Here is a 12,665-nt window from a genome sequence, read left to right on the forward strand (position 1 = left end):
GCTCTGAGAGAACACAGGAAGGTCTGCCTCTGAGGCAGTCTGGTTTAGGGTATCCTGGGATAGAGATGAGAAAGGAGGGTCCTCATCCTACTCAGATGGAGCAGCCTTGGGGGTCGGGCCACTGGCCCCTCTCCAGGTAGCCTAGTGTTGACCAGCAGTTCTCACAGGAAGCTCCTAGGTGAGGGACCCCCTACCCTTGTGGGTCAGGACTCAGGGCAGAGCTGGGCAGCCCCGAGGTTCATGGGAGTCGTGGAATCTTTCCTCCTTCCCTCATTGGGGTGCCCCAATGATGGGGCAGGCGGTTTGGGTCTCCTCAACAAGGGAGAGGAAGTATGCAATGACCAGGATAAAAGTGTCTCACGCTGAAATTCTCAAGCATAAGAATAGGTGGGACGTGATATGGGGCCACGAACATGCACCATGCACACGCCTGGGGCTTGGCAGAGAGAGAGAAGCTCTGGGTTGGCCCACAGGCTCCTGGAAGCAGGCCAGCTTCTCTTCTACAGAACCACAGGCAGGCACACAAGTGTCTACCCAAGAAATGGACAAATCCCACGAATGAGTGCAGGCCTGAGTCAACTGTCAGGCCAGCGGGGGCTCTGCTGGGATGTGTTTGGGACTTGACAACCCCAGATTCTAGTCCTCCTCTCCTATGCCCAGATGAACCCCACTATTCACCACCCACCAATTACCCTCATTTGAAACAAAACAGTGCTCTATACATAGGCCCAAACATGCAGCCTGGGAAGAAGACCCTGCAATACTTTGAGGCTGAGTCAAGGACCCTTAGCTCCTTGTCCCCTAAATGTCCGTCTCCTCACCCTAACCCGGGAGGTCACAGGAACCTGCACAGTCCCACTGCCTCTGCTTCCTCCACATGCCACAGGGGAGGGCTGAGCTAACTTGGAGGGCACGGAGGCCACCAGTAGCCTCAACTGAGTTACTAGCCAAGAACTGCACAGTGGCCGTACCTGTATAAGGGGCATGCCCCCACCCCCTTGGAGGGCAAAAATTTCTTAAGCTCACAGGAAAGCAGGACATCCGAGCTTTCTGATGTGGGGTAGTGGGGAGGTCGGGAAAACTGGTCTGTAATTTGAAGTGCAGATGATGGATTTATTCTCCGTTTACTCTCTTGGGTACTTGCTCGTGCTTAATTGACAAATAGAAACATACACGTTTCTTCCTCTCGTGTGTCCCTTAATTGCTGGAGGAAAGGCCACAATGATAAGGAAGCATCTGTGCTCTCCCTGGGGCAGGGGCCAGTCTGGGCCAACAACAGCCCCACAAGGGCAGGTGGCCAGAGGCTGCTGGGATGGTGCGTGTGAGGGCAGGGGAGGCCTGGTCTGTGACCGGTCGGAAACAAAGGCGCAAAAGCACTTTCACAAGCACGAAGGCTGCTCAAGGACACAGCGGCGGGCCAGGAGCTGACACCCACTCGAGCTCAGCTCACTGGGAGACTGGGAGCGCTGCCTCCATTCTGCCCTTCTGTTTGCTCACTACGAGGTATCCCAAAACACCGGGTCTCTGATTCATCCCCTTCAGAAAATAGGAAACAAAGGATTTTTTGATGGGGGGGCAGAGAGGGTGCAGGAAGGGAAAAGCTGGTAAACAACTTGACTTTAAAACTGGAGGCCCTGTAGCCGCATCGCTCTCTAGTTCCCCTCTTCTCATCTCACTCCATGGCTTTGTTGCTGATCCTTGAAAATGGAAGGGTAAAGCCAATCTGGGAGCTAAACTCCCACCCCCAAAGCCAACAAGGGTTGATGTGCTGGCATCGCCGTCAGATTTTTTGGAGGGCTCTTGCAAGGTCACTCTAAGAATTATGTGTAAAAAAATATGTTGGCATGAAAAGAATTTCCCTGATGTTTCCTTAAAGTTTCCTTTTAAGTCTGTCTATCCTCAGAGGAGGGTGCTCATCTCTACCTCTCCAGCTTCCCTCTGCCCTCCCTGGGTAGAGCCAGGAGGGTGGTGTGGGGTCGGTTCTCCAGACCACCTAGAGTTGCCAGCCCTCATGGGCCAGCAGAAGGCACACAGCCCCAGGCTGAAGGCCCCTCCACACAAGCAGGCCACTTTTCTAATTACAAGAACAAATCCTTTCTTGTTTTGAGTTGGGTCTGGGAAGCAGCAAACATTGCTTAAAAACTCACAAATGTCCTGCTCCACTGCATCCGGGCTCCTGATCTAAGCATTCCTACGGGCCATTTCTCCCCTTAATAGCAGGATTATATTTACCAGCCTTGGCAATTCTCAAAAGCTTCCAGGAAAAAATGCACATTGTCAATTAACTTCATTAAGAAGGAAGACCCTTTTCTAAGAAGGGGCTGGAAGGGAGGGCCAGAAGAGCTGAAGCCCTGCCTTCCCACCCTGGCTCTTTACTCCAGAACTGGCCGCCCACAGCCCGCAGGAGCAGCAGGTTAAGTAGCTGGGAGGGAAGCCATATCGCAGGCACACGGTGGGCACAGCGCCCACTCGAGGGGCCTGCTTATAAGTTGCCTCCAAGTTAAAACCTGACCTTCCACCTCCCAATCCTTTCCCCAAATTCTGATTTGAGTCAAAGCCCAGCTGGGGTCAAGGGTGGCCCAGTGAGGGGAGAGAGATCATGGAAAGGTTTACAGTACCTGGTTTCCCATTCTGATCGGAGGCCTGGGGCCGCCTGCGTATCTCGGTGACATAAAAGGCTGCAATTATAGGGAATTAGTTCAATGACAGCCTGCGCTACTGCACAGGGACAAACACAAATGCGCTCCACTCCACAAAGTTCAGTTTTGTTACAACTAGTGATCTCTCAGACTCTTCCCCAGTGGCCTCTTCCCTCTGGGCAAAACTTCCCTTGGGCAGAGGGAACTATAGCCACACACACCCATGTGACTTCCCACTCCGCCTCTGCTCACCGACATCTACTATGGGTGGCGGGGCAGCGGCTGGGACTTGGCACAGGATGAGGAAGAACAGTTACACCAACACGGGGCAAAAGAAGAGACCTCTGCTCTCGGTAAGGGCCAGGAAGACTCCAAAGAGGGATTTATCCATCAAATTTTCAGTGTGTGCAGACAAGGCTGGATGCACGCACACTCACAGGCACACACACAGAGAAACCAGCAACAAGGGGGTGGGGAAGGGCAGCAGGGGTTTAAGGGGGAAAACACAATGACGAGGGTCAGGGGGCAGCGGGCTGCCTAACTCAATGCAGGGGAATGGGCAAGAAAGCTTTCTCAGCAGCGAGAGCGCACAAAGAAAAGACTAGGGATGCAGCTTCAGTTACAAATGAATGGTTAACCAAACTCAAAAACCAAACCAAAAGTGAGAGAGGAAAAAACAAAAACGCAAAGGCCGCTGACAAGGTCACAGAACGTTTTTTTTTTTCTTTTTTCTTTTGGTTTCATATCCAAGCTGGGGGTGATGTCCAAGGAACGAAGACTATCTTTAGAAAAAATAGGATTTTTCTAAAAATTCCATTTGTCAATAAAGACTCCACAGCAATGGCGAGAGCACGTTTTGATTTTTGTTTTTCCTCTGCTGGCTCTGTCCTCCTGGTGCCCCGTGCCCCCCGGCGGGCGGGCGAGCCACACTGCGTTTACCTGACTGTGGGGTCCCATCATGCTGCTGGGATTGTGAGGTGGAGGCTGTGCGTGCGGCGAGGGCTGTGACCCCGGAGGACCCTGTGAGGCCAGACAGTAGAGCAGGTTATAGATCACAGCACATGGAGAAGCGCAGGAGAAGCTTAAAAGAACAAAAATTAAACCAAAACGAAGGGCGGGTGGCGGGCGTGCGGGCGCGGGCTCGGGCTCTGGCTGGCAGGGAGGTGCGAGCTGCTGCCTGGGTCGCCGCCGGCTCAGTGGTGCCAGTGGGTGAGGCGAGCGGGAGGGAGAGAGGCTGATCAACACACTCACGGGGGATTTACAGGAATGAAAAGTACAATCAAGCGCCTTTGTCAAAGCACGCAGGAGAAGGGGCCCGCACGGTCTGCCGCTGGAGGGGAGTTTGCCATGTTAAATACGTTGGTTGAGGCGGGCTCAGACTGCACAGGGGCGCGGGAGCCGACCCACTCTGCAGAGCGTGCAGGTGTCGCCCATAGCAGTGGGAAGAACCAGGTGAGGCCCCTGCAGGAAGGAGCTCCCTGTGGGGGAAGGGGTTGGGTGGCACGGAGGATATAGGCCTGTCTACAAGGGTGGGGCCCTGAGGATGAAGGAGGACAGAGGCAGGAGTGAGGTGGCACCAGAGATGGAACAAATGGGGAATGAGAGGAAGAGACAGTCACCAAGCGCCCACTGGGTGGGTTCATTAATTCACCTGCTCTTGGAAACAGGCCCGTAAGGTGTGGTTCCTCATTCCTATTTTTGTCGTTAAGGAAACTGAGTCTCAAGGGTTAGGGTTAGTCAGGGGCCTGGCCACAATCTACAACTGGTAAATGGCAGAGCCAGGCAAAGTTATCGGGCCCCTGCAGCCCAGAGTTTGTGCAGAGGAATGGGGGGTGGGGAGAGAGGGTAAGGGGCTGGAGACACTTCAACTGCTGGGTGGGTGTGTCAGTGAAAGGCAGGGCTTTCCATCCTGTTGGTGGTGAGCCACCCACAGTTCTGAGCTGATCCCCAAAGCCCAGGGCTACGCCAACCTCAACACCCCTCCCACCCCATGCATGCCCCAGAAGAGCAGGGCAGATAAATTCACTTAAACCATGGGTTGGTTAAACTGTGGGCTGCAACCCATTAGTGGGTGGTGAAATCAATTTAGTGGGTTGCAACCATTATTTTTTAAAAGCCTGAAAAAGAACGGGAAAAATAGAAAAAAACGGAGAGCTTCATCATTACCCTCTATTTCACTTGTAAACACTCGTGTGTGTATGTGCGCATGTGTTTATACACACTGGGTCACGGCGCCTCGGCTCTGACTCTGGGTCACAATCAGGAAGCATGGACAGCAGTGCTGGAGGTGCCCATCCCCTTGGGGCACTGGGGGCTGCACATGGTGCCAGTGATGGGCAGTGTGCCCTTATTCTGTTTTCCACGACTGTGCCATAACCCTTGAAGCTGCTTCTGAGAAACACTGAATGCATGCATGGGACACAGGTCTGAGAAAATTAAGAAAGACTCTTTGAGAGACACAGGTGGGGTTTTCTTCATCTTTTCCCTCAAAGCCAGTCTGCCCAGCCTCCTGCTCACTGGAAAATACAGGCAGACGAGAAAGAGGCACAGGCACGTGGGTGGGCATGGAGACACAGGGTGTGCAGAGAAAGACGGCACAGGGGAACCTGGGGGCGCCCCTGAAGACAGGCCTGCAGCTTCTTGGCCAAGCGAGGGGCTGTGCTCACTTCCTAAAAGCTCCGCAGAGCAGATGTGCTCCTACCTGCCACGCTACTAATTCCAACAAGTGTGTGTCTTTCTAGCGGCTGCCAGCAACGGCATGGTTTGTTACCATGAGCAATTTTCTTAATTAACAGACATTAATTAGCCATTTAGCAATTTTGCAAGCATTTGTTTAGCGGCTTTCCTAAACATGAATACCACTGTGATAATGGCACTGATTAGAGGGTCCCCTAATTAACAGTACAGGGAAGGAAAATTGAAATCACATAAATTAAAAAGGGAGGGGAAGTTAATGAAGGCGGGACATATTTGCACCTGCAAGTCTTTTGTACCATGAAACTTGGGTGTAATGTAAACAAAATAAGATAATTTGAAGCCAACCCCCCAAAAGAGAAAAATGAAAAGAACTGAGGAGGAGGGTTCAAGGGTGAGGTCCAGTTGCCAAGAGGGGGCAAGAGGCCTTCTGTTGGTTCCTGAGCTCTTGGCAGAAAGGAGCGCCTCCTCCCTACAAGCCTTCATTACGCTCCCTGGTAACATCGCATGCTTCCTTGGGGACAGCAGCCTGGCTCTGGGCAGGTCCCCCACACCTGTGCACCCCATCAGGCTGGGGCAGTCAGCAGCAGCTGACTTGCTGATTGATTAGAGAAAAACATAAATAAAGCACCAAGAGTGTCTGACATCTAAGGGGCACCAGAGTGGGCAAGGCAGTCCTTACTGAGGGCCGATACTCGAATCTGCGTCTGGAGGGCTCTGCCCGCAGTTCTCAGTCACTTCTTAGCCCTGCAGCAGGCTGCCCTGCCCAGGCCCTCTTTGGCTCGGAGGGTAGGACAGACTGCCGGGCAGTGAGGCCCCAGTCCATCCCCAGCACCCTCTCTGGCTTGTGGGAGTAGTGGGGCAAGGGCTGTTAAATCTGGGAACAGCAGCAGCTCAGAAACCCCTCTGACTTGAAGCCAGGGTGCAGAGCACTGGGGACAAGGAACCCTGGCTGAGGGCAGTGGCCACCCAGAGAGAATCCCGCCACAATTAGATAAGGCTCAGCATTTTGAGGGCAGAGAGCTCCCTTTCCACACTGGTCAGGTGCTGACGCGGCCCTGCCCATGTAGCTCCCTGATCGGCCCCCACACTAGTGCGGGCTCTGTGGGTAGGAAAGGAAAGCTTTTCTTCCACCATTTTCCAACAGTTACACACATCCACCCAAAGCTCTGTCTTCAGGGTCTCTGCTCCGCCCCTCAGCCTGGACATGTGTGTCTGGGCTCTGCCCCTAAGTATGCAGCAGTACAGGACGGGAGCAGACCACAGGGCCCCACGTTGGGGGAAATAGTTATTTCTGCAAATAAGACAGGAAAGTTGCTCATCTCCATGGGGTATGGATCAGTCACCCTGTGTTTTATCAGGCCATGAAAAAGTGGCCTCTCTTTCCATCCTGCATCCTCAACAGGGAACCGAAAGGAAGCTTTAGAAAAAGACTTTATGGTCTTTTGAACTTGTTATCCATTTGGGTTATGCAGGAGGAACACAAAATAAGAACCTTATATGAGGATTTTGACCTTTGTTGGTAAGTAGTCATCTTTCTTCCCCCAAACTCTGAACAGATCTGGAGGACAGGTGGAAGGTGAGAGGAGAGAGTCCTAAAGCTGTTAATACTGGTGAGTTTTCCCACACAGGACAATTCCCCATGGAGCCTTCCAGGCTTCTACTTGCTGAAAGCTTTTGAAGTACCCTAAATAGGTATATCTGGAAGCATGCTTGGCTCTGGTAAGCCTCTGAGTCCAGCTCCACTTAGACCTCCCTGCCCCATGGACCCTGGAGGAAGGAGGCTGTCTGCCTAAGTACTACCTAACTGATCTTCCCAGCAGACCATGGGGGAGGGGGACATGGGCAAACTTCCAAGGCTAGACTAGGGCTAGGGATCCTTACTAGCGCAGGAAGAGCCACACCCACCTATCCATTTGCTTGGGGGGGGGGGGCCCTGAATGATCCTGCCATACTTTCTTCCCAAGTCCTTCATTTATAGTGGCGAGTAAGAGGCCCAGAACAGAGGCCTGACAGATTCATGGCCACAGGACACTAGTGGTGGCTGAGCCACACATCTCCTAGCACCAGCACAGGGCTCTTTTCATGGTCTCACATTCCTATGCACTGTTGATAAAGAAATACAGTTTGGAAAGAATTAGGTTCAAATCCTGACTTTGCCTCTGACTGTACTTTCTAGTCACTCACCAGCGAAATGGGGATAATTATAGGAATCACACAGAGGCACACCTCCCACATGGTGAAGGAGGCCTTGATGCATTAGCTCATGTAATCCTTGACTCCTGGCCATAAGGGTTATTGATCACTCCATTTTACAGCCAGGGAGCTGAGGCTCAGAAAGGTAAAGTCACTCACCAGGGTTGCACAGCTATCAAGTGGTGGAACTAGGTCTCCAAGTCTGAGTGCGGGCATGCTGGCTGGTCCACCATTCTATGGGCCCGAGAGCGGTGCCTCCCAGAGGACTTGTGGCGCACATAGTCACTCACCCACATGCACATCGTGGATGCTGAACTGCTATGCATCTGGCCAGCCCCACAGAGGCCCAGGAAGCCCACAGGCCAGTTGGGATAAAGTATGAGCACAAAAAAAACTGCTGACAAGGAGACAGGTAAACTGAGGCTCAGCGTGGCTGCAGAATGTAGATGAGGTCCCTCACAGTCAGCTGGGATGAGAACCGGGGTCCCCTGACTGGCCAGAACTTTCTCCATTGTGCTGTCCTGCTTCTATGTGGTGACAGCAAGAAGACCTGAGTCTGGGGGAGACCCTCATGTGTGGCATCCCTACTTCTGAATCTGGGAAAAGCAAGCAGGAAACATGCCCCAGAGCCTGCTAGTGAGCGTGCCATTCTATCTCAGAGGTTCCAAAATCTCTGACTGGAGGCACATAACTTCTGCACTTCCTTTTTATACTTTGTCCTATCATTTCAGCTGTCTATGTGAGCCACGTAGCAGGGCTGGGCAGATGCTGGTCATTCCATGAAGCTGGGGCACTGACAGTTTTCTGACAGAGCCTTTGTGGGCACCAATGGATGTGGTGGGGAGCACAGTGCTCTCACAGCACAACCAAGTCAGGTCTCTGTGGAGAAGCATTTCAGAACCCTCAGCAGGACCCATCCGGGGCTCCTGGCCATGGTTTGGTAAAGGCCCAGCACTTGGTTTGAAACCATGCTCCAGAGATTGTGGCACAATGGGAAGGCTTTGCAGTTACAGACCTGGCATCTGTTCCTTCAGTACATGGTGCCTAGTTTTCACATAAGGAAAATGAGGATGTCCAAAGATGGCAAGGGGGTAAGCAGAGGTACACAGGCAGGGCCCCTGTCCTCCAAGGCCCCCATCCTCCAAGGCCCCCAAGCCTCGTGCTGCAGTTTACAGGGCAAGTGGGAGTGCACTGACTGCTCTGTGGGAATGCCCTCCTTGGCCTTTTAAAGTTCACAGATCTTCCTTCTGAAGTCTTTTGTGCTCTACTATCAGCTCCTCTCTGAATGTGGGTGTCCTCTTGGGACGTTTGGCTTTATCTGTGGGTGTGGTGGTGTGCAGGGGCAGCAAGCCTGCTTCATCCCATGTGGACACCCAGGGTGGGTTCAAATAGGGCCAGGAGGAGGCTTGGCAAGTAGTCCAGATGGACCTACAGTTGTGGTCAGCCAGCCCCTGGGTGAGCACAAACCTATGCTTTTGGGTTCAAGAAGACAGGAAGAAAAGTTAGTAATGACAAGGTGACCAACTTGGTCCTCTGAGCTGAAGAGTGGTGGAAAGACAACTACTTAAGATTAAAAATATGATTTTCTTTAAAAAAGCATTAATTTTTGAAACAAGAGATATGTGCTAAATTTAGCACTTCCAAAACTCACGGCTCCTTCACCAAATGCCATCCCACATTCCCCAAAAATGCCTTTACCTGCCTAGAAAAACACAAACTTGCAGAGAAACAGAGCAGAAGCTGAATCCTGGGTTTTCTGGATGCGGAGAAGAGGCAGGGAGCCAGCCAGACTAGGACAGGCTGCAGCCAGTGGCAAGTTCATCAGCCCAACAGCCCAAAGCTCTGGGTTGGTCCTGCCTTATAACTGTAGGCCTGTGCTGCTCATCTGTGCAGTGGGTAAGGAGTCTGGGTACACCTCCCCAGGAAATCCCTGAGAGCCCCTGGCACCTGCTCTGTACCAGAACAGAAGGTAGTGTCACTACCACACAGGCCAAATTTGCTGACTGTCTTCACAGGCAGCTTTTGGGGAAATGGACTAGAAATTTTAGGTTGTTAAAACACTCCATACACCCTGGTCCCCTGACTCCGGGGGACGCTGGCCCCTGATCGGGCCAGGCTGAAGGGGTGAGCTTTATCAACTGGCAGGGGAGGCAGACCGCTTGCATTACTGGTGGCCTGTGTAATCTGCCTGTTGGGCGTGTTGCCTTGAGTGAATCTAAAATTACATTAATTATACACATGGTAAAAGGCACAAAGCAGACAATTCAATTTGCTCCCTGGACATGAATGCTGACAGAAGATGCCATGAGCCTGTTCTGGGGAGAGGGCTGAGGTGTGCCTCTGTGTCACTGACACCCCAAATCTGTCAACCTGGCCTGCCTCTACCCACGACCTCCCTGGCGTGGAGTTGCCCACCTGGTGGGGTGAGGGATGAAGAACTTTAAACTCTCCCTTAACATGGAGTTCATCAGAAGGAAAGTTACTTCCTCGTTCCAACCCATGGGAATGAGAGCTGGCTTCCTCTTTCACTTCTGTCTGTCCTTGTGTGTGTAAGTGGTGGGTGCAGACCAGGGCTGGCACTGAGATCACCATCTTGAGGGCAGAGGAAGCCTGAGCACCTGTGTGCCCACCCAGCACAGGCCTGGCACACACACTTCAGGGCCTCAGGAGACCGAGCTGTCCACACCCAACTGTGGAGCAAGCACTCAGGTTCGGCATGACCCCCAGAGAGCTCATAGTCAGGGGGAGCTGGCGTCCTAGGGTGAGCCCACAACAACCATGACCCCCTGTGGGTATCAGATAAGGGGGATGCCCTGGCAAGTAATGATGCCCTGTCTTCCTGGGACGGTGAGGAGGTAGCCCGGTTAGAGGGAACAGGACCTCACACAGTGTGTCCCCTTGGGGTCACCTATGCATAAAGGTCACAGCTACCAAGGCCCACTCTGCAAAATGAACAAAAGCCTCATTGATTTCCATCTAAGCAAAGGGCCCAGCAGGCCTCCTCTCTTCCCTGTGTCTCTCCTAGAAGCCTGGACAGCACTGGGCAGCCAGCGAGAGCAAGAGGCTCATGCAATCATGAACATGACTTGCAGGGACTAGCCAACAAGTACCCACAGGAGTGCTTGGCCAGTGTTTTGCTCAAGAGGCAGGAGGCAGACAGCCCCACTGAGCGCTGAGAGGGACTTGCGCAAAACCAGCTGGAGACAGCTTTGGAAACAAAGGGAGGAAACGTGGGGAGTGAAAGTCCAGACCAAGTCAGGAGCATTCAGAACTTCCCTCGTTCTTCACACACTTCTCCCGGCCTCTCCCTCCAACCCTACGCACAGACAGGAAGACGGATGTGGGCTCGTGGATCCCAGGCCCGGTCCCCTGCAGCCCAAGAGCACAGCCACTGTGTTGAGCGGGAGTGGGGTCAGCAAACCAAGGCTCAGGGCCCACTGCCTGTGTCTGTAACTCTGTTTATTTTCTGATTTTAATCTCACATCTCTCTAACAAGATAAATGAAGAAAAGATTAACCCCATTTTACAAATGAGAATACTGAAGTCCAGTGACATTAAGGTCTTATTTATCAGAGTCAAGATTTAGCCCACTGAGGGCAGAGAGAATGAGCATCAGACCACAGGTCAGCCAGCCTGAGTGCTCCTCTCCCACCGACATGCCATGTGGCTAGGCCCCAAGCTCCGGATTTCCTGGCCATTGGTCCTGAACAAAATGATCTTTCATCACAACAACACAATGACCAGCATTCACATCCAGTGGGTCGTCCCCAAATGTCTCCTTGCTGACTGTCTCCCCAATTTTATCCTGGCCACAATACTGGGGAACAAGCTCTTTCTTTGCTTGCCAGCACAGAATGTTCTGGGGACTTGATCCCCAGCTCTGAGTTATTTCAGCGGGTTTATGCAGTTCTGATTCTCTCTTACGCGGTGAATGCATGGAGGGGTTCTCTGGGGTTGCCTCAGCCAGGAAAAGGCTCTACTTTGACTGGCTATTGCTGGATTGGGCAGGAGAGAAGAGAGCTGATTTGCCTCCAGTTGCTATCCCCTTGGGGCCTCCCTGTTGGACATCCGTTGTGTCTGTAGTCATACAACTGAGCATTCTTTTCAGGGACAAAGGAAAAGGCATGAAGTGATCCAGACCACAGGCACTGAAGCCACCCCGACCTGTACGTGCAGCCAGTCTCTGTCCCCACATCCGGGGTCAAGTACGCACTCAGTGCTAGAGGTGCCACAACAGGCAGTACCCTGGGCTCCCTGAACGAGTACCAGGCTGGGTAGAGAGACCAAGATGTAGCTTTACCCCAGGAGCACTCCAGGAGGTACCAGGAGCACCAGGAGTGAGGGGACCCTGATCACAGAACAATCACATTTAGGCACGACCTCAAAGGGAGAAGAGGGATCCTCAGCAGAGAAGAAATGGAAGAGGATTCTGGGCTGTGTGCACCTGTGCAGCAAAGGCAGGAGTGGGTGTAGTGCTGGAGAGCCTTACAGGTTACACGGTGATGCCCAGAGCTGGGACCTCCAGCCCGGAAGGGGCGCCCATTAACCTTTGGGAGCTCATGCGAGGGAGTGGCAGTCAGATCTAAGTCCAGGAGTCAGGCATCCTCCTCATTCCTTTCCAAAGCCCTTTTCCAAGTTAGAAATCAAGACTCACAGTCACTGGCAAAACAGTGATTTCACAGCCGAGTGGGGCACTGACTCTCATGTCTTGTGGTCTATACATAAGCATGCATCCCCACCACCCCATTCGCAACGGTCAGTCTGCTTTAACACTGGCTGAAGAGCTGGGAATCAAATGACCGAGGGTGAGGGTTTCCAATACCCAGCCACAGCCCTGGGGGTTTCTGGCCAGGATTCAAAGAGCAAACCTCTCCCTCTCCAACACCTACTCACTACTGCAGGAGAGCCAGGCTCTGCGGGTAGAGACAGACCCAGATCCAGAACCATGGCTGCCCCTGGGAACACAGAGGGAGGAAGTCTACCTTGCCAAGAGAACCAAATCCTCTTCTCCACTCTGAAGATGAATAGTGCTAGAGAGCCGCACGGAGCGCCTGCCAGCCAGCCTCCACGCCCCTCACCAGTGCCCCGCTCTGCTATTTATCACAACAGCATAGCAAAGGCGAGGTGCATGTTAAA

At 52.8% G+C, this 12,665-nt stretch overlaps 1 protein-coding gene across 2 annotated transcripts in view; it reads right to left on the reverse strand.

The window, feature by feature from the left end:
- Positions 1 to 12,665, reverse strand: part of SSBP3 (single stranded DNA binding protein 3) — a 152,938-nt gene that overhangs the window by 20,855 nt on the left and 119,418 nt on the right. The window contains exons 6-7 of one of the 2 annotated variants that reach the window (XM_037501083.2): positions 3,579 to 3,659; positions 2,619 to 2,678 (exon numbers count right to left, since the gene is read on the reverse strand). In XM_037501083.2, the coding sequence (XP_037356980.2) occupies positions 2,619 to 2,678; positions 3,579 to 3,659 (141 nt within the window). The remainder of the gene's footprint in view (positions 1 to 2,618; positions 2,679 to 3,578; positions 3,660 to 12,665) is intronic. The other variant, XM_037501084.2, reaches the window with a different exon arrangement.

Source organism: Talpa occidentalis, unplaced genomic scaffold (genome assembly GCF_014898055.3).
Source record: "Talpa occidentalis isolate TD23 unplaced genomic scaffold, MPIMG_talOcc4v2.1 talOcc4.9, whole genome shotgun sequence".
NCBI classification, from domain to species: Eukaryota; Metazoa; Chordata; class Mammalia; order Eulipotyphla; family Talpidae; genus Talpa; species Talpa occidentalis.